Raw genomic sequence first — 26749 nt, 5'->3', positions numbered from 1 at the left:
GCATCCCACGCATATAGACAATGAATCATTCCCTTATGGAAAGAATGTCACAGCACAAACAATCATGCATTTTAATGGAGGGAGGGGGGGGGGGTTACAAATTAATCATCCTTTCTGATGGGTAAAATATCAAATAAAATATTGTTAGGGAAAATACTAGGTAAGATCTGATGAGAAACTGATGAGCGGATCTGTAAAAGGGTTTGTAATCTATTTAAACATACCCCCGTAAACATACCCTCGTAAAACTGATGTCACGTCCTGACCAGCAGAGGGAGTATTGCATTAGTATTTTGGTCAGGACGTGGCAGAAGGGTTTGTGTTGTATGGTTTTTCTAGTCTGTCTGTTTCTTTGTTGGTCTGTGTGGCTCCCGATCAGGAACAGCTGGTTATCGTTGTTCCTGATTGGGAGTCATATATTAAGAGTGTGTTTTTCACCTGGGGTATGTGGGTTGTTGATTTTTCATTGCTAGTATTCGTTATAGCCTGCAATACTGTTCCTGTCGGTCGTTGTTTCTTGTTTTTTCTTGGTGTTCACATTTAATAAATATAATGATGAGCACGCAACCCGCTGCGTATTGGTCCACTTTTTCCGACAGCAATTTCTCCATATCTTCAGACGAAGAGGAGCGTGACAACTGACTATCCTACCGATCCTCGACTTCGGCAAAGTCATTTACAAAATAGCCTCCAACACTCTACTCAGCAAACTGGATGTAGTCTATCACAGTGCCATCTGTTTTGTCACCAAAGCCTCATATACCACCCACCACTGCGACCTGTATGCTCTCGTCGGCTGGCCCTCGCTACATATTCGTCGCCAGAGCCACTGGCTCCAGGTCATCTATAAGTATTTGCTAGGTAAAGCTCCGCCTTATCTCAGCTCACTGGTCACGATAACAACACCCACCCATAGCACGAGATCCAGCAGGTATATTTCACTGCTCATCCCCAAAGCCAACAACTTATATCTCCCTCAATAACTTTAAACATCAGCTATCTGAGCAGCTAACCGATCGCTGCAGTTGTACACAACCCATCTGTAAATAGCCCATCCAATCGACCTACCTCATCCCCATATTGTTTTCATTTACTTTTTTGCTCTTTTGCACACCAGTATTTCTACCTGCACATCATCATCTGCACATCTATCACTCCAGTGCTAATTTGCTAAATTGTAATTACTTTGCTACTATGGCCTATTTATTGCCTTACCTCCTCACGCCATTTGCACACACTGTATATAGACTTTTTTTCAATTGTGTTATTGACTGTACGTTTGTTTATTCCATGTGTAGCTCTGTGTTGTTGTTTGTGTCGCATTGCTTTGTTTTTATCTTGGCCAGGTCGCAGTTGTAAATGAGAACTTGTTCTCAATTGGCCTACCTGGTTAAATAAAGGTGAAATAAAAGAGAAAAAAAACAGCATAATCCCTGACATGCTTGTGAATGGATTTATTTCAGAGCTACAGCAGAGACCATGCAATCCCAACTCCAGATTTTCTCTCTTAACACATTGCAAAATGAATCACCAAACATGCATTGAGGACAACAGATCCCCTTATATTCACAATCAGACAGCACTTGAATGTCACTCGAAGGGCATGTCAGCTCGGGCTGTATGACATGCAGTTGGTTAGCAGTTAGTTGAAGAGGGAGTAAATACTATTTTAGAAGTGGGAAAGTGTTATATAGACCATCACACTGACTGAAATTAAGCTGAATGATGAGAGGGTGGAGGGTGAGACCTCAAACAGCCATATAGAGCATCACACTGGCCAAAATGGAGCTGAATGACGAGAGGTGGGAGGGTGAGACCTCTGGAACAGCCACAGGAAGTGATGTAGGAAGGGACCTACTTGCAGCGGGGTTTGTTAAGGGCAGTGATAGTGCACATCCCCTCATTCTGACAGAAGTAATCACATGGGTTGGCCAGCTCATCACAACGTTGGTTCTTGAACCCTGACGTGCAGCTGTAAAACAGTGTGGTGGAGTGACAGCGATAAAAACAACCAGGCTAGATATTGTATAGGCAGATGGAAACCTTTCAACATGGCAACAAACAAAATACTACATAGATTTGTTCTAAACTATTTTTTTTGTTTGTATCATTCATGATGAATAAAGTAATCTAAAACTAAACTACAGTAGAAATGTTATGTTTAGCTAAATAAACTAATGACAGCTATATCCATTGAGGAAAAAATATATAGATTTTCAAAATGTTGTTATAAATTCGCAAGCTTATTTACAGTATTTATAAACAAAATGAACAGAAACATTTCAATACAGAAAAATAACAAACAAGCAAATTCTGATTAGTTAGGAACATGTTGATCTTGATAATTCATCAAAACAATTGTAATGCCCACTTTATGTTTATATACATGTGGAATATTTACTGGCGGAACACACTGATCAGTTTTGAAAATCCCTTAGACCTTTAAGACAGTTTTCTGCTAATTACCATCTCAATGATATTTCTGCTTGTGGAGTTTCTGGGGTGGCTTGGATGAGATATTAATTTACTCTGTTATAGTTTAAGGTCAAACATTATGATTTCTTGACACAGACATATCCATCATCGCACCAAATCTCTATGCCTCGCAGCCAATTTATTTGACCTTTATTTAACTAGGCAAGTCAGTTAAGAACAAATTCTTATTTTCAATGACGGCCTAGGAACAGTGGGTTAACTGCCTTGTTCAGGGGCAGAACGACAGATTTGCACCTTTTCAGCTCGGGGATTCGATCCTTTCGGTTACTAGTCCAACGCTCTAACCACTAGACTACGCTGCCGCCCCAATGAATAAACCACATTATCTAGACCTGTTAACCGTGTGGAAAAAGAAATGGGATCATTTGCATAGAAATTGATTATATCCCTTGAATCGTGCCAGTCACGGCCACACATTTAATTGAATGGACAATGGGACAGTAAAAAGATAGAGCAACAAGGTTCGTCTTTTCAGATGGATTTCCAATCATCTTTGTGGGGAGGTCTTTAACATTGAACCACACCTGATAATAGCAGAGCTGAAATTAATATTTGTGGACTACCAGAAGCGCAGAGCATTCTCTTTCCTGGATGATTCCCACAGGTCTCTGAGAGCCAATCTATTGTCCTCTACCAGTCACTGCCATTGAGTTCCTGCTGCTCATAGCGTGTGTAACACTGTCCTTACCACTGAAGATCAAAATACTAAATTGTTCTCCTGAAACCTACCACCGAGAAGAAACACACTGACAAAAGAACAGTGTGATATGTTCTGAACAGTAATGTTTCAGTAGTTTCAGTTACCTTCCAATGTCTGTAGCTGTACCCCACGCAGAGCTTTATTACTTCTACTCTGCCACAGAGGGCTAGCTTTCTAAAGATCTATATCCACAGCCAGGTGTGACTCATTCTCTTATTGAGCTCTAACACCCTGCCTCCTGCTATGACATGGCCTGCATCCACTGGTGTCAAACATTCTCTTTACTTAGGACCTTAGCCCTGTGTAAAAAAAGAAAAAAGAAAAACAACTCCCCACTTATTTTCAAAAATCAATCATTAGAATAAAATACCAATGAGTTTTGGTTCCATTATAGGCCAGCCTTCCTGGCATAACTGAATGGTAATGAAGAACAAAGAAAGAATAAAGTACAAATAGAGAACATTCTTAGGCTATTGTTATTCCGGGCTGTTGCTAGTAGTTACTGTACTTACTGACAGAAGGGTAGGTTGGTGTCAGGGTCCAGGTGGCAGGTACCTCCGTTGTAACAGTAGCCATCACATAGTTTACAGCTGGGTGCTATCCTGCCATTAGTACAGCTGGAGGAAAATAGAGGAAAGGTGGTGTCACTGATGGTTGGCCCACGGTTTATGTCTTTCTTACATTGTTTGGAAATGCAAGACTACGGATTATTCGTAGTGATTAAGGCCTATTTTCTGTTGTCAAATGCATTGAAATATTTGAATCTGTGATTTGTAAATGCAATTTATTGTCTTTAGGTCTCTCTTTATGTAGTGTTGTCTCTGTTGTCGTGATTTGTGTTTTGTCCAATATTTGGACAAAACGTATATTGGACAAAACATTTCACCTTTTGGAAGGCCGTCATTGTAAATAAGAATTTGTTCTTAACTGACTTGCCTAATTAAATAAAGGTTAAATAAAAGAAATAAAAACTTTAACCATAGAAAATACATCGGTAAAGTCTTTAGATGGAAGACTATTCAACTACAGTACATCAAGCATTAGCTCTACACTGTAAAACCATGAAACATGTGACATGTTTATAACCTAAACGTCAGTGTTTAAAACTTCAACATTAGGCATTTAGATTTGCCAGTAAGTGTTCTCATCTTAAACACAGGTGTTTAGAATGCAATATTAACCATGATACATTTGATTTTATTTGATGATAGTCAGCTTTTTACAGTCAGTTTCCAACCAGGAGAACACCTATATAGCGTTCAGATTTTAAACACTAGTGTTTACTTCCCCATCAACTGGTTTAGAAAGAATTTAGTCATAAAATGTGATTTGAGGTTTTACTGAGTGGCACAGCAGTCTAAGGCACTGCATTGCAGTGGAGGTGTCACTACAGACCTGGGTTCGATCCCGTGCTGTGTCACAGCTGATCGGGAGACCCATGAGGCGGCACACAATTGGCCCAGCGTCGTCCGGGTTAGGGGAGGGTTTGGCCTGCCAGGATGTCCTTGTCCCATCGCGCTGTAGTGACTCCTTGTGGCGGGCCGGGCGCATGCATGTTGACTTCGGTTGCCAGTTGTATGGTGTTTCCTCCGACACATTGGTGCGGCTAGCTTCCAGGTTAAGTGAGCAGTGCGGCTTGGCACTGAATGTCTGCTACCTTATCTACATTTCTTCCCAACTGAACAGGACATTTGATTCAAGAAAGCTTTTCAATCGGGTGGTGTTGTTACTCGAGTTCATTTCTGCTAACTGATTTTTTTTAGAATAGGTTGTTTTAAAATATATGTTTCCTCATGCACATTGATTGATTAATTGATCTTATACTATAGAAAGATAAATAACTAAACATTTCCAAAAACTAATGCAATCTGTAAGGGGTTGGACTTATTGTACCCGTTACTGAGATGGTTGTTCCAGTTTAGATGGTTTAGGTAGTCTAGTTATTAAGTAGTTCACCATAGCAGTCACGCTTAGTGTAGGTTGTGGGTGATAAAATATTCCAACTGTTGGCTATCCTTCCTCTGACAAGATTCCGATAGGAATCACTAATCATTTCAGTAACAAGCATATTGTGATTTGGAGGTCTGATGTTGCCCATGTGCCAGGATTTTGAGACCACAATGTTGACGATAATTAGGCCTAAACTAAATGTCTTCTGAAAAGCATTATACAGTGCCTTTGGAAAGTATTCAGACCCCTTGACTTTTTCCACATTTAGTTACGTTACAGCCTTATTCTAAAATTAATTAAATTGTTTTTTTTCTCTTTATCTATTTACACACATTACTTCATAATGACAAAGCAAAAACAGGTTTTTAGAAATGTTTGCTAATTTAGGAAAAATAAAAACTGAAACATCACATTTACATAAGCATTCAGACCCTTTACTCAGTACATTGTTGACGCACCTTTGGCAGAGACTACAGCCTCGAGTTTTCATGGGTATGATACTACAAGTTTGGCACACCTGTATTTGGGGAGTTTTCCCATTTTTTTCTGCATATCCTCTCAAGCTCTGTCAGGTTGGATGGGGAGCGTTGCTGCTCAGGTATTTTCAGGTCTCTCTAGAGATGTTCGATTGGGTTCAAGTCCGGGCTCTGGCTGGGCCACTCAAAGACATTCAGAGACTTGTCCCGAAGCCATTCCTGCATTGTCTTGGCTGTGTGCTTAGTGTCATTGTCCTGTTGGAAGATTAACCTTCATCCCAGTCAGGTCCTGAGCGCTCTGGAGCAGCTTAAATGCCTTTTAGACTCACTTCGAGGAAAGCAACATTGAAGTATGCATGAGAGCACCAGTTGTTCAGGACGACTGTGTGATCACGCTCTCTGTAGCCGATGTGAGCAAGACCATTAACTTCATTAGGGTAGGGGGCACTATTTTCACCTCTGGATGAAAAGTAAACTGCCTGCTACTCAGGCCCAGAAGCTAGGATATGCATATAGAAAACACTCTAAAGTTCCCAAAACTGTTAAAATAATGTATGTGAGTATAACATAACTGATATGGCAGGCGAAACCTGAGGAAAATCCATCCAGGAAGTGGGATTTTTTAAATTTTTCTAGCTTTCTATTGAATGCCATTACAGTATCCATTGACTTATGACTCACATTGCGCTTCCACTAAATGTCAACAGTCTTTAGAAATTGTTTCAGGCTTGTATAATGAAAAATGAGGGAGTAAGACCACTTTGAATGAGTGGACCATTTAGTGTCCCAGAGGTTTTTCATGCGCACGACCGAGAGCACGCCTTTCTTGTTTTCCTTTTAAATTGACAAAGCTTTTGTCCGGTTGAAATGTTATTGATTATTATGACTAAAACAACCTGAGGATTGATTATAAACATCGTTTGACATGTTTCTACGAACTTTACTGATACTCTGATTTTTCGTCTGTCTGTTGTGACTGCCTTTGAGCCTGTGGATTACTGAACAAAATGCGCGAACAAAACGGCGTTTTTTGGATATAAAGAGGGACTTTATTGAACAAAATGAACATTTATTGAGTAAATGGGAGTATTGTGAGTGCAACCATACGAAGATCATCAAAGGTAAGTCATTCATTTTATCACTATTTCTGACTTGTGTAACTTGTGTAACTCCTCTACTTGGCTGGTAACTGTTTGTAATGATTTGTCTGCTGGGCGCTGTTCTCAGATAATCACATGGTATGCATTCACCGTAAAGCCTTTTTGAAATCTGACACCGTGGTTGTATTAACAAGAAGTTAATCTTTAAACCGATGTATAACACTTGTATGTTTTCTGAATTTTTATATTGAGTATTTCTGTTTTTGAATTTGGCGCTCTGCAATTTCACTGGATGTTGGCCAGGTGGGACGGTAGCATCCCACACCCCCTAGAGAGGTTAAACAGGTCAACATTCACAAGGCCGCGGGGCCAGACAGATTACCAGGATGTGTACACTGACTACCGCATGTAACACTAATGTTGGTAGCCATGAAGTGCTTTGAAAGGCTCGTCATGACGCACATCAACACCATCATCCCAGAAACACTAGACCCACTCCAAATCGGATACCACTCCAACAGATCCATAGATGAACGCAATCTCAATCACACTCCACAATGCCTATTCCCACCTGGACAAAAGGAACACCTATGTGAGAATGCTGTTCATTGACAACAGCGCAGCATTCAACACCATAGTGCCCTCAAAGCTCATCACTAAGCTAAGGACCCTGGGACTAAACACCTCCTTCTGCAACTGGATCCTGGACTTCCTGATTGGACGCTCCCAGGTGGTAAGGGTAGGCAACAACACATCTGTCATGCTGATCCACAACACAGGGGTCCCTCAGGGGTGCGTGCTTGGTCCCCTTCTGTACTCCCTGTTCACCGACGACTGCATGGCCAAGCACGACTCCAACAACATCATTAAGTTTGCTGACGATACAACAGTGGTAGGCCTGATCACCGTCAATGATGTGACAGCCTATAGGGAGGAGGCCAGAAACCTGGCAGAATGGTGCCAGGACAATAACCTCTCCCTCAATGTGAGCAAGACAAAGGAACTGATTGCGGACTACAAGAAAAGGAGGGCCGAACAAGCCCCCATTAACATGGACAGGGCTGTAGTGGAGTGGGTCGAGAGTTTCAAGTTCCTTGGTGTCCACATCACCAACAAACTATTATGGTCCAAACACACCAAGACAGTCGTGAAGAGGACACAACAACAGCTTTTGCCCCTCTGGAGACTGAAAAGATTTGTCATGGGTCCCCAGATCCTGAAAAAGTTCTACAGCTGCACCATCGAGAGCATCCTGACTGGTTGAATCCCCACCTGGTATAGCAACTGCTCGGCATCCAACCATACGGCGCTACAGAGGGTAGTGTGTACTCGCAGTTTATTATCTATGCATAGTCACTTTACCCCTTGACTCTGTACCGGTACCCACTGTATTTTGCCTCGTTATTGTAATTTTATTGTGTTACTGTTTTGGTTAATTTGAGTTTATTTAGTAAATATTTTCTTAACTCTATTTCTTGAACTGCATTCTTGGTTAAGGGTTTGTAAGTAAGCATTTCACAGTAAGGTCTACACCTGTTGTATTTGGCGCATGTGACAAGTAACATTTGATTTGATTTGATCAAGGATCTCTCTGTACTTTGCTTCGTTCATCTTTGCCTCGATCCTAACTGGTCTCCCAGTCCCCGCCGCTAAAAAACATCCCCACAGAATGATGCTGCCACCACCATGCTTCACTGTAGGGATGGTTCCAGGTTTCCTCCAGGCGTGACATTTGGCATTCAGGACAAAGAGTTCAATCTTGTTTTCATCAGACCAGAGAATCTTGTTTCTCATAGTCTGAGAGTCTTTAGGTGACTTTTGGTAAACTCCAAGCGGGCTGTCGTGCCTTTTACTGAGGAGTGGCATCCGTCTGGTCACTACCATAAAGGCCTGATTGGTGGAGTGCTGCAGAGATAGTTGTCCTTCTGGAAGGTTCTCCCATCTCCACAGAGGCTCTCTGGAGCTCTGTAAGAGTGAACATCAGGTTCTTGGTCACCTCCCTGACCAAGGCCCTTCTCACCCGATTGCTCAGTTTGGCCGGGTGGTTTTTGGTGGTTCCAAACTTCTTCCATTTAAGAATGATGGAGGCCACTATATTCTTGGGGACCTTCAACTCTGCAGACATTTTTTGGTACCCTTTCCAGATCTGTGCCTCGACACAATCCTGTCTCGGAGTTCTACTGACAATTCCTTCGATCTCATGGCTTGGTTTTTGCTCTGACATGCACTGTCAACTGTGGGACCTTATATAGACAGGTGAGTGCCTTTTCAAATAATGTCCATTCAACTGGATTTACCACAGGTGGACTCCAATGAAGTTGTAGAAACATCTTAAGGATGATCAATGGATAACAGGATGCAATGAGCTCAATTTCAAGTCTCATAGCAAAAGGTTCTGAATACTTAAGGAAATAAAGTATTTCTGTTTTTTATTTGTAATAAATTTGCCCCAAAATGTTAAAACCTTTTTTTGCTTTGTCATTATGGGTTATTGCATGTAGATTATTGATGTTTTTTTCATTTTAGAAAAAGGCTGTAATTTAAGAAAATGTGGAAAAAGTCAAGGAGTCTAAATACTTTATAAAAGCACAGTATGTTGGTTTACTTTTAATTGGAACAACTACTTAAGCATACACTTGGTGAAGACTTGTGAAATAGAACCTACTGAATGCAACAACTATCTCTCTGTCACTATCAAACACAGTCATGGGTGCGTACTGTGTCTCTCACATTCACTTGAAAAGCATACTGGGAAATATGCTAATACATCTTCACATCCTGTTAAAACAACACCCCCAGTGTTTAAACCTTAACAACTTGTGCTGAATAAACGTGTTCATGTGTTTAAAAAATGTTACAGAAAATAAACATGTTCTGGTGTTTATGTTCCGAAATTACATTTGAAATGCCTTGACACATGTAAAAAGTGTAACAGAAGAGAGTATATTTATGTGTGCAGATACTAATCACTTGGTTTTACTGTGTAAGGTGTTAACCCAACACAGAATATAAAGCAATGTTGTAACTCACTTGCAGACCACATCTGCTGTATCATCGTTGATGAGGCAAGGTGCTCCATGGCACCTCAGGCACTTATCCACCTCACATTTGTTTCCCTCGTATCTGACCGGACACACACACTCTACATGGCCACTACTGGACAATGTACAGGCCTTGGAGTTTACACAGTAGTGGTGGCAGATGTCTGCAGATGAGAGAAAGAACAGAGGAAAGAGAAAGAGACATGGAGAGAGAGAATAAGATAGATAGACAGAGACAGGGAGATAGAGAGAGGGAGAGATATTGAGAGAGAAAAAAACAGAGGGAGAGAGAGAGAGAAAAGTAGAGAGAGAGGTGCATTTCATAATGAGGAAACGGAGCATAGTTTTAGCTGGTTTGATTAGAATTTTACAGGCTTTTAATGAGACTTAATTATCTGCAACAAATGGCATCTCATCCATAGATGAAAACGTATCACCCCTTGGGCAAGTAACAGTTGGAATGCACTAATAGTGTCAGTTGAAATTGTTTTCCTCACAATTTATAATGACAAAGCCTACATAAGAGAAGGACATATTTATCAGTGCAGCACAGAAACCCCCAGACGTTGTTTAGAGGGGCATTTATAATTACTCTCTCGCCCAAACGTGGTATTTGTAGCTAAGAAGGAATTGTCCTTTCTGGTAAAAACAAACAGGTTTATTTTTTTGACTTTCTTGTTGTTGTTGGAACCTTAAATATGAAAAACTGAAAATATTTCTGATTTCTAGAGAGTGTGACTAAGGAGGGAGGGGGGGGGGGCTGTTCCCCTCATAACAAATCAGAGGCTCTCCATACCACTTGCAATATAAATGTGGCCCTCCCCAAGATATATTTTGACATCAATACAATAGATGCCATTTAGCAGACACTTTTATCTTAAGCGAGCTACAGTAATGCATGCATACATTTTTTATGTATGGGTGGTCCCAGAAATCAAACCCACTATCCTGGCATTGCAAGAGCCATGCTCTACAAACAAAGCTATAGAGGATCACCACAAGAAACATTGGGCAACTCCAAGAGTCAATATGCAATTGGATCCCTTTACTCACGGTAAAGACAGCGGTCTCCAGTATACTCTGCCATGCAGCGGCACACCGGCTGGTTCCCTAAGCTGACATCACAGGTACCACCATTCAGACAGTGGTTATCACACACCCGTTTCTCACAAAATGGACCTGTAAACCCTACAGGGCACCGACACGTTGGCTTGCCTGGAGGGAGAGAGGAGAGGACAGAGGAAGGAGAGGGTGGGAGAAAGGGGGAGAGAAGAGAAGTTTGGCTGACAATTATGTGCATGGTTATCAACTCAAGTGTTTTTAAGGCTGTGTGTTCTTGTTCCCAAAGCTGAGTATCAAGTAGCCGAAAAACCAAAGATAGCGGATTCTTAATAACACAAGGTCCCTGGAGGTCAGAGAGATATAATTGAAATATTTCCAGTCCTTTAATTGATAACAGTGTCTGCCTCCAGTGAGGCCTGTTCTCCTTATCACCAAACTGGGGTACTTGAGGAAAAACATTTGACAGTAAGCTCTCCCAAGCTCAGCTTCCATTGCTCGTTAAGAGCAATACTCCCCATGCCTGCTCAACACAGTGAAACCTCTTACTTTATGAAAAATCAGTCAGTCGCAAAGCATGAATAAACAGACCGAACAGTCAGTGCCTGTATGCCCAGCAGCAGAACAAATATCCCATCACTTTTTTTCACTCCTCTTTGACTGCATTGGACATATAACACAGAGCACTGACTGGGCTAGTGAACCAAGCACAAAATAAGACTGATCGTCAACAAAGAAAGAACAAAACTTGCCTGCAACTCTCCAAATAATTTAAAATCCTGCTGCGATACTCACTTTGCTTCACTCACATATGAATAAGTTATTGCATATCACTGAAACACATTTCACGCACCTGTCAAGCTCACTAGACAAATACTGCTGTCATAATACAAAAGACTGACAGCTTGAAGTCAATTGACTGAGATCATGTTTTCAACATATTATTCCTAAACTGTCAAATAGCTGGTCTTCATTCCCCCTGGGCAAGAGTGTACTTAGATATTGTGAATAGAATGGCCAGACTGTTGCAAGATAAAGTATTTAATGAAAGATGACACATTTATTACGAGGTGATGAGAACATATGTTTAAAGGGGAAACATTTCACTTCCAGACTAAAAGATTAAACTCAAAAGTCGTAGACCAGTGTCTAAATACTGTGCAGTGCATTCGGAAAGAATTCAGACGCCTTGACTTTTTCCACATTTTGTTACGTTAGAGCCTTATTCTAAAAAAGATTTCATTTCATTTTTACCTCATCGATCTACACACAATAATCCCATAATTGATTGGAGTCCACTTGTGGTAAATTCAATTGAGTTTGGCAAAAGGAACTCAAAGGACTCTCAGATCATGATAAACAAGATTCTCTGGTCTGATGAGCCTTTGGCCTGAATGCCAAGCGTCACATTTGGAGGAAAACTTTGCACCATCCCTACGGTGAAGCATGGTGGTGGCAGCATCATGCTGTGGGGATATTTTATAGCGGCAGAGACTGGAAGACTAGGATCGAGGGAAAAATGAAAGGAGCAAAGTACAGAGAGATCCTTGATGAAAACCTGCCCCAGAGCGCTCAGGACCTCAGATTGGGCGAAAGTTCACCTTCCAACAGAACAACAACCCTAAGCACACAGCCAAGACAATGCAGGAATGGCTTCGGGACAAGTCTCTGAATGTGCTTGAGTGGCCCAGCCAGAGCCCGGACTTGAACCCGATCGAACATCTCTGGAGAAACCTGAAAATACCTGTGCAGCGACGCTTCCCATCCAACCTGACAGAGCTTGAGAGGATCTGCAGAGAAGAATGGGAGAAACTCACCAAATGCAAGTGTGCCAAGCTTATAGAGTCATACCCAAAAAGACTCGAAGCTGTAATCACTGTCAAAGGTGCTTCAACAAAGTACAGAGTAAAGGGTCTGAATACTTATGTAAATGTCATATTTACATTTTTAATACATTTGCACAAATTTCTAAAAAACATTTTTTTCTTTGTCATTTTGGGGTATTGTGTGTAGATTGATGAGGGGAAAAATAGATTTAATCAATTTTAGAATAAGGCTGTAACGTAACAAAATGTGGAAAAAGTCAAGGCGTCTGAATACTTTCTGAATGCACTGTATCTACCCCAGTCATGACAGGAGCATTACAACTGTTCAATCACCGTATTTATGTTATTCATGTCAGCGTTCAACATTCAGGTATTATATTTAGCACACTCTCTAAAATGGACTTTCGGCATTTTTTGGTTTCAAGTTTTAATGTCACATGCACAAGTACAGTGAAATGCCTTTCTTGCAATCCATGAAGCGATTTAACATTTACACAAACCTTCACAACATGTATTATTTATTTGATTAACGGTCAGGAAACCACAGTAACCCAAATGTATCTATCTCTATGGGTAATATCTCTTGTGAGTCCACACAGTCCATCAGTGGTAAGAGACTGAGATGTTGTGAATAATTGCCCTCTTGCATGCATTATGTAGCAAAGAGACATAAAGTAAAACTCAAGTGTTCTGCACTATTTTAGTTTATCCATGTTAGACAGGATGAGTGGCAAACAATATGACACATGATCAGTTCAGTTTTTAAAATGTCTTGACTCTAGGGCTGCGTTTACACAGGCAGCTCAAATATGATAACTCTTCCACTAATTGGTCCTTTGACACATCACATCTTTTCACATCAGATCTTTTTCAGAGCTGACCTGATTTGTCAAAAGAAGATCATAATTGGGCTGCCTGTGTACACAAAGCCTAATATGCTTCATGCTTATACTACCAAAATAAATCAATCAATGTTGTAATACTGCAGCACAAGCATCTTCAGATATTGCTCACTCCGAACAACCTAGAGAGTTCTTCAACTTAACAACGTATTAGTAAAGACACCTGGGCACATAACACCTTATGTCAATCGCATGATCAATCAATCCAGCCATCCACCAATCAATATATGGATTTTAACAGCAGACTCACCCAGCGGTGAGCCCATGCAAGTGCCTGCATTGAGGCAGTAGTCGTTGCAGTGATTGACCTCACAGCGTTCTCCAGAAAAGTCAGGCCAGCAGTAGCAGCGCCAGTCCCCTTTCTCATTGGCAAGGCAGCGCCCGCCGTTCTCACACGGTGGCCGACACAGCTCGCCTTCAACACATCAAGACACCGTACAGTATGTTCATTATGATGATCTTGTTTTTGAAGTACCTTTTATTTGTAAACTATGAATATGATCAGTGTCTACAGAGACATGAATTTAGCCCTGGGCCAGTAAAAAGAGGTTGATATTGCACAAGCATGTCATCTTATGCTATAATTTCAAGTCTTCTTTTGAAGTACAGTCGTGGCCAATAGTTTTGAGAATGACACAAATATTAATTTCCACAAAGTTTGCTGCTTCAGTGTCTTTAGATATTTCCGTCAGATGTTACTATGGAATAGTGAAGTATAATTACAAGCATTTCATAAGTGTCAAAGGCTTTTATTGACAATTACATGAAGTTGATGCAGAGTCAATATTTGCAGTGTTGACCCTTCTTTTTCAAGACCTCTGCAATCTGCCCTGGCATGCTGTCAATTAACTTCTGGGCCACATCCTGACTGATGGCAGTCCATTCTTGCATAATCAATGCTTGGAGTTTGTCAGAATTTGTGGGGTTTTGTTTGTCCACCCACCTCTTGAGGATTGACAACAAGTTCTCAATGGGATTAAGGTCTGGGGAGTTTCCTGGCCATGGACCCAAAATATCGATGTTTTGTTCCCCGAGCCACTTAGTTATCACTTTTGCCTTATGGCAAGGTGCTCCATCATGCTGGAAAATGCATTGTTTGTCACCAAACTGTTCCTGGATGGTTGGGAGAAGTTGCTCTCGAAGGATGTGTTGGTACCATTCTTTATTCATGTTCTTAGGCAAAATTCGTGTTCTTAGGCAAAATTGTGAGTGAGCCCACTCCCTTGGCTGAGAAGCAACCCCACACATGAATGGTCTCAGGATGCTTTACTGTTGGCATGACACAGGACTGATGGTAGCGCTCACCTTGTCTTCTCCGGACAAGCTGTTTTCCGGATGCCCCAAACAATCGGAAAGGGAATTCATCCGAGAAAATGACTTTACCCCAGTCCTCAGCAGTCCAATCCCTGTACCTTTTGCAGAATATCAGTCTGTCCCTGTTGTTTTTCCTGGAGAGAAGTGGCTTCTTTGCTGCCCTTCTTGACACCAGGCCATCCTCCATAAGTCTTCGCCTCACTGTGTGTGCAGATGCACTCACACCTGCCTGCTGCCATTCCTGAGCAAGCTCTGTACTGGTGGTACCGCGATCCTGCAGCTGAATCAACTTTAGGAGACGTCCTGGCGCTTGCTGGACTTTCTTGGGCTCCCTGAAGCCTTCTTCCCAACAATTGAACCGCTCTCCTTGAAGTTCTTGATGATCCGATAAATGGTTGATTTAGGTGCAATCTTACTGGCAGCAATATCCTTGCCTGTGAAGCCCTTTTTGGGCAAAGCAATGATGACGGCATGTGTTTCCTTGCAGGTAACTATGTTTGACAGAGGAAGAACAATGATTCCAAGCACCACCCTCCTTTTGAAGCTTCCAGTCTGTTATTCGAACTCAATCAGCATGACAGAGTGATCTCCAGTCTTGTCCTCGTCAACACTCACACCTGGGTTAACGAGAGAATCACTGACATGATGTCAGCTGGTGCTTTTGTGGCAGGGCTGAAATGCAGTGGAAATGTTTTTGGGGGATTCAGTTCATTTGCATGACAAAGAGGGACTTTGCAATTAATTGCAATTCATCTGTTCACTCTTCATAACATTCTGGAGTATATGCAAATTGCCATCATACAAACTGAGGCAGCAGACTTTGTGAAAATGTATATTTGTGTCATTCTCAAAACTTTTGGACACGACTGTACACAAAATGCTGAGCGATTCAGAAAGATTTTACTTGGCCAAGTTCCTTCTCAGCTGGGTCTTGCTATTGTAGCAGTTTTAGAAGTGAAATTACATTTGCAGGCAGTAGGTGAGGTCTAAGCAGGGGTCTTAACGAGCTTACCTGAGACGTTGACATCACTGCAGGAGCCGTTGACCAGTACCTTCCCTTCTGGACAGGTGCAGGTGGCGCCCGTTGGGTTCAGTAGACACATGAAGTCACAGTTCATTCTCAGGCACGGGTTGACCGCTGCAGAAAGACAAGAGGCAAACCGAGTGGCGCAGTGGTCTAAGGCACTGCATCTCAGTGCAAGAGGCGCCACTACAGTCCCTGGTTCAAATACAGGCTGTATAACATCCGCCCGTGATTGGGAGTCCCATAGGGCGGCTCACAATTGGCCCAGCATTGACCGGGTTTGGCTGGGGTAGGCCGTCACTGTAAATAACAATTTGTTCTTAACTCACTTCCTAGTTAAATAAAACTATTAAAATGCCAAGACGATTTATCATTCAAGCCGACGCTTCAATACACGCCGTCAAATAAAAAACATCCACTCCTTTATTACTATTGCTCCATTCTGAGGCAAACAGACAGGGAAGAGGCTAAACATTATGGATTTAGTTCATACTGTGCACAAATGTATTTCAATTCAGAATCAACAAGAAATATGGTCCATATTCCACTCAATTCCTGGTCCCAAAGCACTACTATACCTGTGCGCCGATGACATAGATTTCGATTAAGGCTGCACCTCGCACCTCTCTGATTCAGAGGGGTTGAGTTAAATGCGGAAGACACATTTCAGTTGAATGCATTCAATTGCACAACTGACTAGGTATCCCCCTTTCCTTTCTTGTTAGTGAACACTACTTTGATATGCACCACATCAGCTGCATGCTGCCATATTCCTCCAATAAGTCAATGGAAGCGTTGGGTTTTCAATAATAACAACAAAAAAACACAGTTCTCCAATTACACCAATTTACTGTGTTTGGGGTGATAGGGATCATCGTGGTTCAAAGCTAGCGAAATAATAGGGTGTCCATGTGTTCTGCTGAAGACATCAAAACAACAGCAACATGCTGACCAGACCCGGACGCGTCGCGTGCTTTGCAAAATAAATGTACACGTATGTTATTCAATCATTGCATAGTCAGGCACTAAAATAGAACTTGATTCTATTTGTAACGCTCGACACGCTGCAAGTCCTGCCTCTCCCATCTCCTCACTGGATTTTAGGCACATTTACCCACGTGGGTGATTGAAAGATGAACTGAGGACCACATGCCAGTCGGTTGTGACAATGCACCTTATAGTTGCTTGCCAACCGCCATTTAAAGTCCAAAGAAGAAGAAGAAGCCTGAAGGAAGGAGAGATGACTAGAATCAAATTCAGTTTTTCATCTGTGGATTAATTGTCGGAGTAGAGGAAATTGTGCATTTCAGGTAAAATAGCAACCCAATGTTTAGATCCCATTAGAAATTAGCTAGCAACAGCAAGCTAGCTAGCTAAATTGCCATAAATGTTTAATGCTTTTGGACCTGTCCCCAAATTAATATAATTGGTTCAGAGTTTGTTTTGATATTTCAACCTGCGTGTCCTGATCGCGTCTGGTGTGGGGGGACAAAATCAGCCCACGTGCGGTCTGGTCAGTATGTAACATTCCTTGTCTTCCTGTTCTGCTAGCTGTGCTGTAACTTCTGCTGCCCAAAGAATAGGCTACATAAATCAAATCTCATTTTATTTTTCACATGCGCCGAATACAACAGGTCCTTAACCAACAATGCAGTTTTAAGACAAATAAGTGTCAAGAAAGTATTTACTAAAATAAGCTGAAGTAAAACATAAATAAAATAAAAAATTAAAATAGAAAATAGAAAAATAACAAATGATTAAAAAGCACCAATAAAATAGCAGTAGCGAGGCTATATACAGGGGGTACCGGTACAGAGTAAATGTGCAGGGGCACAGGTTAGTCAAGGTAATTGAGGTAATATATACATGTAGATAGAGGTAAAATGACGATGCATAGATAATAAACAGAGAGCAGCAGCAGAAGCTGGACTAATGAGTCTTTGGGGGACGCTTCAGCTGCCCTTTAGTGTCTGACGCTCCACAACTCTAAACACGATACAGATAACAAATAGCAACCGAGAGCTACAGTGAAAAGAGAAGTGGAGAGATAGAGAATGAAGGATATATTTGTTTGATTGCTCCTAACATGGGAGATGAGATGACTCAGCGAAGTAATTACAATATAGCAATTAAACACTGGAGTGATAGATGTGCAGAAGATGAATGTGCAAGTAGAGATACTGGGGTGCAAAGGAGCAAAATAAATAAATAAATACAGTATGGGGATGAGGTAGTTGGATGGGCTATTTACAGATGGGATATGTAAGGGTCCAGTGATCTGTGAGCTGCTCTGACAGAAGCTGCTTAAAGTTAGTGAGGGAGATATGAGTCTCAAGCTTAAGTGATTTTTGCAATTCTTTCCAGTCATTGGCAGCAGAGAACTGGAATGGAAAAGGCGGCCAAAGGAGGAATTGGCTTTGGGGTTAACCAGTGAAATATACCTGCTGCAGCGCGTGCTGCGGGTGCAGCGCGTGCTACGGCTGCAGCGCACTGCTATGGTGACCAGTGAGTTGAGATAAGGCGGGGCTTTACCTAGCAAAGACTTATAGATGACCTGGAGCCAGTGGGTTTGGCAACGAATATGAAGCGAGGGCCAGCCAAGGAGAGCATACAGGTCGCAGTGGTGGGTAGTATGTGAAACCAAGGCTTTTAAGGTTACAGAAGTCAACAAATGAGAGCGCCTGGGGAATGAGAGTGGAGCTAGGCACTGCAGGGCCTGGATTAACCTCTACATCACCAGAGGAGGAGTAGGATAAGGTTATGGCTAAAGGCGAGAGAGTAAAAGGAGCAGGTTTCTGGGCGCGGTAGAATAGATTTAATGCATAATGTACAGACAAAGGTATGGTAGGATGTGAATACAGTGGAGGTAAACCTAGGCATTGAGTGACGATGAGAGAGGTATTGTCTCTAGAGACATCAATTAAACCAGGTGAGGTCACCGCATGTGTGGGAAGTGGGACAAGAGAGTTAGCTGAGGCATATTGAGCAGGGCTGGAGGCTCTACAGTGAAATAAGCCAATAATAACTAACCAAAATAGCAATGGACAAGGCATGTTACTGTAATATCATGTTAGTTGCCCTTATTATGCTTCCATTTTTTACCTTTATTTAACTAGGCAAATCAGTTAAGAACAAATTCTTATTTTCAATGATGGCCTAGGAACAGTGCGTTGACTGCCTTGTTCAGGGGCAGAACAACAGATTTTCACCTTGTCAGTTCGGGGATTTGATCTTGCAACCTTTCAGTTACACGTCCAATTCTCTAACCACTAGGCTACATGCCGCCCCCATTTAAGCTTGAAGCCTATTCAAATGGTACTTTCACTATGCACATGACCCTCAGAATTTCCCTGCATTACCCATGACCCTTATTAACCCATGACCCTTATTTTTATTCAGTAAAATACCCATTGAAACACAGCAGTAGATATGATATATTTACCATCTTGCTGCTTGTATCGGTGGGAGATCAGGACATTGGTAGTTTTCTCGAGACCCAAGTGGAGAAACTCCACAGGCTGTTTGCCATACTTGTGAACTCTGAAGACTTCATGTTTTAGCCCAGTCCCGTAGATGTAGTCTTCAAATATGTCAATCCTGTACGGCTGGGATATTCCTGTGAACACAGCCATGGAAACAGAATGAAGGCAGGGTGGAAAGAAGCATATGACCATGAACACAGTTTGAAAAAATAAAATAATATATATGTTTGTTAGAAAATCCTATTTGGGATGGTAAAAGGTTTTCAGTGCAAACTTAAATGACTAAAACCAAATATAAAGTATGTAGAAAAGATAATGGAGCTATATAGTTTCCTTTGAGAACTAACAATCACCAAAATAAAAACTAGACAGTCAGGGATAATAAAAATTGTCATGTCATGGAGCCCCTTTTGATTTTGTTATAATGTATGAGTCCCTCAGATAGCATGCAAACACGGCATAAGCATTGGCAAAATATGTAAAATTGCAGGAATAGCTTGAAAACGTAATTTTCTCTCCTCCCCATGACAAAATGTATAGAATTGCAGGAAATTTACTTTAAAAGAACAAAATGCTGTCTCTGTGGCCAAGAGGGCCTCTAAACATGTTGGTGGTAGACTGTGCCATTGGCCACGGCCACTACCCCCCCCCCCCAAAAAAAACGCACACACTCTGTTATTGTAGCAATCTGTTGATAAAATGTAGAGGAAATTAAACAACGATCACATCAGTAACTAGTATGTGCTTGGAAAGTAAATCTTTGTTTTGTTCTCGGGGTGGTGTTACCGTGTCTGTCCCTGATTGCAACCAGAGGGTCCGACCCATCCAATCTCACACTGCCTATCTCGGAGAGCTCAGGATCAGCCCAGTACAAACGTTGGTTGAAGTAATCGATGGCCAGACCTGGGGGAGGATGAGAAAACGAGCTTTATTTTCCTCATGAATTTTGTAAAGATCAATATAGATGCCTTCATTCTGAGAGCATTCAGATTATAAACAATGTTCTTGAAATATTTGAACACAACTGCATGGATTGCAGCTGTCAACATTCCATATAAACTGCAGATAGACTGCATAAACTGACAGTTATTTCATCTATTTCCTTTTGGTACCTCACTTCCTACGCAGCCGAGAGAAAGTCATTGACATTTAAATGGAATCATGCTACAGGATATATACAGTACCAGTCAAAAGTTTGTGCAAAACTGTCATCAAGACAAAGGGTGGTTACTTTGAAGAATCTCAAATATAAATACATTTGGATTTGTTTAACACTTTTTTGGTTACTACATGATTCCATATGTGTTATTCCATAGTTTTGATGTCTTCACTATTATTATACAATGTAGAAAATAGTAAAAACTAAGAAAAACCCTTGAATGAGTAGAGTTTAGACACACCAGATGTGTCTAAACTTTTGACTGGTACTGCATATACCAGCATATTTTTTTATTTATTTTTTATTACAGGTTTTTGGTGTTAAATCTACTATGTATTTCTATCATGTGTTTGCCTGGATAAAATACCCAAGTTGCCATGGTGATTAAATGGGTGTGCGTTTTTACACAGGTTGTGAATTCCCCCTACCTTGACTGGGACAGTTCATGGGTCCCTGATATTAAAGGAGGCCAAACCATCTTTAAAAACTAGATCAGCACCAAGTGTCTCCCCCAGGACCATAACAATAGGTTTGGTCTGTCAGAGACATTCATGAACTTTTTTCATGGCCTTATTTTAAACAGCTTTATCCTCTAGTCTACAACTAGCCTGGTCCCAGATCGGTATTTGCTGACTTACCAACTCCTACAGTCATTGCCTTTAACAAGACTGCACAGACAGATCTGGAACTAGGCTAGTCTACAACATCACATCTTATTGAAAATATATGTATGGACTTGGAAAATACAGGCTGATAAATATGATGCGTATGTGTAATGACATTTCCCTACTGTTTCAGTCTTCACACTTCATTCAGTTGTGAAAAAGTGTTATCCTATGGTACAGTATGTTAGCTAAATCAAACATACTAATGTGACATGAGGAGAAACTGTACTGTAGATACCTGTTGGTCTCCTGAGGTTCTTCTCCAAAAAGATCCTACGCATAGTCCCATCCATAGCCGACTCCTCAATATGAGAATGATCACCTATTACTGTCCAATACATCATCCTGTAGAAGGTACAAAGACAAGTATTTTCTGTTGGGTCTCCATAGCATCTGGTCTAATGGATATCAGGGGATTAAATGTACAGAGATTGGAATCCCTGTCTATATTTATATAATCCCTGGAATCCCTGCTATATTTATAGAATCCCTGTAATCCCTGTCTATACTTATAGAATCACTGATATATTTATGGAATCCCTGGAATCCCTGTCAAATATGTATGGCTTAACAAATCAGTAAAGAAAACACATTTTGGAAACCATCTTGGATGCATTTTTCAAAATTGCACAGCCATCTTCCTTCAGCAGAGTAACAAAATAATGACAAAGCAAAAAGGTATAAAGTGACAACATAATGATGAAATTGAACATTGTATGAAAAGGATGCTCTTACCCTTGTGGTGGGTTGACAGCGATGGCGTACGGCTCTCCTGCAATGTCAGTTATCAGACGGGTGCAATTTGGCCCTCTGAGCTGGCCCACGTTTATAGAGTATCTGAGCTTAGTCCAGTGGGCTGTGTAATAGCTGAACCAGTGCATCCGAGAATGGTCTGTCCAATAGATATTTCCTGTAATCCAGTCAGCAGACACATCCCTCGGTCTACGGAAGTCTGAACACTGCAAGGAAAATCAGAGCTTGTAAACATGAAAGCGTGAACGTGACAAAGACTGAAGATATTTGTATTAAATATGGCAAATAAACGTTTAACATTCAGATGTGAGGAATGGCTCAAACTTTAGATCAATGTACATCATGGTATTTGAATAATAGTATCTCCAAATGACATTGATAGATGTGTAATTCATCGTAAAACAATTTACTGGCTTTCTTCGAGTTTGTCAGTAGCCATATCTACAAATGAGAAAAATGAATCGTCCGAGACATTCATTGCATTAAATGGGAACAACGGCAAATTTGAAAAATGTATCTATGTTCCTAAACCCCTCTGACTAGTTGATGGACTGTCTGTCAAAGCGTGCACATCTCTCACTCAGGGAGAGCGAGGTAGAACTACAGCTACATCACAGAGTTATAAAACTTTCCAGTAACCGCAGCGCTAGATAGAACTTTGTGTAATATCTTTAAAAATACGAAAATATAAACATTCTATCAAACCAAAAATACAACATTTGTGAAGTCCAATCGATTGTGAGATATGGCATATACATTTTATGTGATCCTTTTGGGTCGCGGGTTCACAATTTGACCATTTCGGAGATCTCTGCCAAGCAAGGAGGAAAGGAGCCGACCTTATTCCGCCTTCCACTTTTACCTTGCAACCCCATTGTACATACTTGCTCCTGCCAATCAACACTGTCCATCTTCCCTCTGACAGTTGGCTACACACCAAAATATATCTACTAAATTTAGAGTGAAAGACTAGTGAGTGTGCAACGTAACAACCACTTCATAGGATGACACATATGGGCTAAAAGGTTAATTTATGCACAAATGTGTCATTAGATTGTAATGTTCCTAGTAGCCAGCTGACAGCAAACATATCCTTGTAAATTAATTTATGTTGCAGATATAATAGATAGATGCATGCATCAGTAGCTAGGCTTTCGAAACGCGACTTATGCTCACTGTCCAAGTTTTCATTGGGGAAGATCAAATATTCTATTATTAAAATGATTATTAGCCTACATTTACATTTTCAAATCGGTAAAATAATGCAATCATTTGCAAAACTATGCAGGGGATTTAATTTGCAAGCCAGGGCCAAATTGCCTTCCTCGAGCAAGCAGAAGAATGTCATAATGTAACCATTATTGAAAAGTATTCCTATAGCCTATGTTTAAATCAAATACCCTTGCATCAAATACCCTACATGTGAAAGTCGTATATTGATTATGTATAGCATACAAGAATGATGATCACTGCAATCAACAGCTGCAGTGTTGCTCATTGGATTACCCCATATCATGGAATAGGCTATGTGAAAGTTTATCAAGACAAAAGGCAGACACATGGAATTATTTGTTTTGGATGGATGGTTGACATGATAGAAAAGTAGGCGGATATTTTCTTATCTAAATGTGGGTGAAACTTTTCTTCAGTATACATTTATCGAGCTTGTTATGTGTGTTGTACTGTACTCGCACTGGGGAAAAACCTTATTGCCTAAAATACACCAGCAACATCATTTAGGAGATAAAGGTTGTGGGCACAGTGTTTCTGATCAGATTGACAATTATGTATTTATGTGGCTACGATGCCATCTTTAGAGCACAGCATTTTCTGCTTAGTTTCCAGAGCATTGAAAGAGAGAAATGAAATAGGCTACTAGCGAGGTCTGATAATGCTTCTGACAATATAGTAAAAGGCGTGTTGTGTTGGGTGATGTGCTAACGTCGAATGTAGGCCATTTTGAAAACTGCCAGTGTGTTGTGTTTCTGAGGAGTCCCCTTGTGCGTGTGTTGTTGCATGAGCTGGCTGCTGTTCCCTCCTTGTTTGGCCGGGATCTCAGAAAAGGTACAATTGTGAACCCGCGACTCAAATTGTTCACAAAAAATTTTATGCCATATCTCCCAATCGATTGGATTTCCCTATTTTAGTATTTTCGCTGTGACAGAACGTTTATATTTTATTCCATAAAGTTCTATCTAGCACTGCACTGGGTGGGGGGCTGTATAACCCTGTGACGTAGCTCTCCCTCTAGCTCCACCTTGTCTCCCTGAGTGAGAGAGGTGCGCACATTGACAGATAGTCCAACATCAAGGCAGAGGGGGTTAGGAACATACACACCAAATGTGTTGTTATTCTCCTTTAATTCAAACAAAACCTGGAAAAAGCTTGGCACCTTCCTAATGTTCTGTACTCTAGCTCACAGGAGATATGTGACTATATGAGATACATTTAATCTTCAAGCACTCACTGCTATATTCCCGCTCTCACAGCTAATCATTCTATAATTAATTGTGCTTAATTGCAGTAACCAAGACATACTGCAGCTTCAATGGATTTAAAAATGAAAAAAACATGCATATCTTGTGATAGTGTTACTTAAACAATACTGTAGATATCCTGTGGATAATAGTAAGCGGACATTGAATGGACAACTCTATCATACATTTAAAAGTAAAGTAGACTTTCCAACCACCCTAACCACACCTTTGGAAATACTTACTATGTTTCCGACATTAGTTTTAGTTTGACTCTTGTCTAGGATTTCTTTGTAAAAAAGTCCACCAGGGTTAAACTGGGTAGCCCAGATAACCTTTTGTTGGTGTAACAGAGCATCCATCCCAATAATGCGGGCATTGTCCTCGATGCGAGTGAGGAGTTTGTGTCCATGGCTCTGGTTAAACGGATACACAAAACTTCGGATTTCAGTGTCATTAGCTATGTAGAGCACTCGATCTTCTGGTCCTGCCCGTTGTTGAGTTATTAATATGCAAAAAAAATGAAAAGTGGCTAAATTCCATTTGGGGTTTTAAACAACAGTTTGACAGCATCATTTCATTTACAGAAGCAAAAAAGTATAATATATGGCAATCAAGTCATATATAAACATTATTGGGCAGTTTTCTGGACACATTAAGCTTAGGCCTGGACTAAAAAGCATTTTTGATGGAGATTCTACTTTTCATTTTTCTTTTTATTCCAGGACTAGGATGAATCTGTGTCCAACAAACTGCCCCCATATATAACATGTTCCTTGTTGATCAGGATAATAATACATAATCACATAGTAACAAGACCAGTCATTTATTACTACTACTACCCGTGGTGCCAATCAGTAGGAATAGTGGGGATAGAGGGGATATGTCATTAAAATGGGAAAAGTGCCTTCAGAAAGCATTCATTGTAATCCAAGATGGCGTAGCAGTCAGATGTCTTTGTCCTGTCGTGTCCCTTGTATATATCTTCTTACATCTTTTTCTTCGCATATCTTTTTAAAAATATTTTCCTAAACTTCAACTTCTAAATACTCTCCTGCTACCCGCCTCACCCAATGTTGCGTGGATCTGTTTTTTTTCTCTAAAGTATTTCTATTTACTTCGGATCTGGAATCCCTCAACTGAAGCTAGCCAGCTAACCAGCTATCAGTCAGCAAACCATTGCTAGCAGTCATCAGCTAACCTTTAGCCCGGAAAGCTCTCGCCAGTTCGAACAACGTGACTCAAACCAGAGCATAATGGACCTATTATTATTATTTAATTTTTTTCCCCATATCCCCGGATTCCTACTGCAAACTCTGAACATTTTCATCTGGATCTTCGCAACTAGCTAACCGCAATCCCGGGTGATTACAACTGGCTTGCGTTTCCATCCTGGAGCAAGTACCAATTAGCCTGAAGCTAGCCTGGCCCGGGCTCCTGTGCTACCACCGAAGCCCAATCCTGGGCTACAATATCCGGACCCCTTCTACTGCCGGTACGGGGCATGGAACCCCGCCGATCCTCTACGACTGGAATACCAACATAATCTGCCCGAGGATTCCAACAGGCCCCTCAGGCGCGACATCCGCTGAAGGCCCATTCTGCTAACCGCGGCCTACTAGCTACTTAGAGCTACTTGGAACCCTACTAATTCCACGACTGGTCTATCGACGTCACCGCACGAAGAGGCAAAAACAGACTTACCCCCATCGCGACGTCCCCCAAAGGCTAACTTGCTAGCCCCGGTCGGTTAACTGCTAGCTTGCCTGCCCCGGTCTGCTAACTGCTAGCCCCGGTCTGCCAACTGCTTGCTTGCTAACCCCGTCTGCTAACTGCTAGCTCGCCAAGATAGAACTGCCAAAGGGGGGTCTGAATCCTGGCTTAGGAAAACCACCAAAAACCACCAAAAACCCTGAAATCTCCATCGCTAACTGGCAGTTCTATCTTGGCGGAAAATGTTACAGTTAGCGATGGAGATTTCAGAGTTTTTGGTGGTTTTCCTAAGCCAGGATTCAGACCCCCCTTTGGCAGTTCTATCTTGGTGGAAAATGTTACAGTTAGCGATTGAGATTTCAGGGTTTTTGGTGGTTTTCCTAAGCCAGGATTCAGACCCCCCTTTGCAATCTACTGCAAAGATAGCCTGCAAAGTTCTGTATTACTATCCAAGTCTGTACCCAAACTATTCAAGCTTCTACTTCTAAAAATGTACCTTTCCAGAAACAAGTCTCTCACTGTTGCCGCTTGCAATAGACCTCCCTCTGCCCCCAGCTGTGCCCTCGATACCATATGTGAATTGATTGCCCCCATCTATCTTCTGAGCTCATGCTA

The 26749-nt window shown here is 41.3% G+C and overlaps 1 protein-coding gene across 1 annotated transcript in view; it reads right to left on the bottom strand.

The window, feature by feature from the left end:
* LOC115156297 (low-density lipoprotein receptor-related protein 1B-like) overlaps nt 1-26749 on the bottom strand; it is a 575728-nt gene that overhangs the window by 5725 nt on the left and 543254 nt on the right. Inside the window, exons 77-86 of the mRNA XM_029703749.1 lie at nt 24667-24908; nt 21930-22153; nt 21433-21539; nt 20157-20273; nt 19331-19504; nt 15877-16002; nt 13801-13965; nt 10817-10978; nt 9753-9927; nt 3709-3813 (exon numbers count right to left, since the gene is read on the bottom strand). Coding sequence (XP_029559609.1) covers nt 3709-3813; nt 9753-9927; nt 10817-10978; nt 13801-13965; nt 15877-16002; nt 19331-19504; nt 20157-20273; nt 21433-21539; nt 21930-22153; nt 24667-24908 — 1597 coding nt within the window. The remainder of the gene's footprint in view (nt 1-3708; nt 3814-9752; nt 9928-10816; nt 10979-13800; nt 13966-15876; nt 16003-19330; nt 19505-20156; nt 20274-21432; nt 21540-21929; nt 22154-24666; nt 24909-26749) is intronic.

The sequence above is a fragment of the Salmo trutta genome, chromosome 20, assembly GCF_901001165.1.
Source record: "Salmo trutta chromosome 20, fSalTru1.1, whole genome shotgun sequence".
Taxonomy (NCBI): domain Eukaryota; kingdom Metazoa; phylum Chordata; class Actinopteri; order Salmoniformes; family Salmonidae; genus Salmo; species Salmo trutta.
Note: the sequence above shows the minus strand (reverse complement) of the source record. Positions and strands in the feature narration are given on the sequence as shown.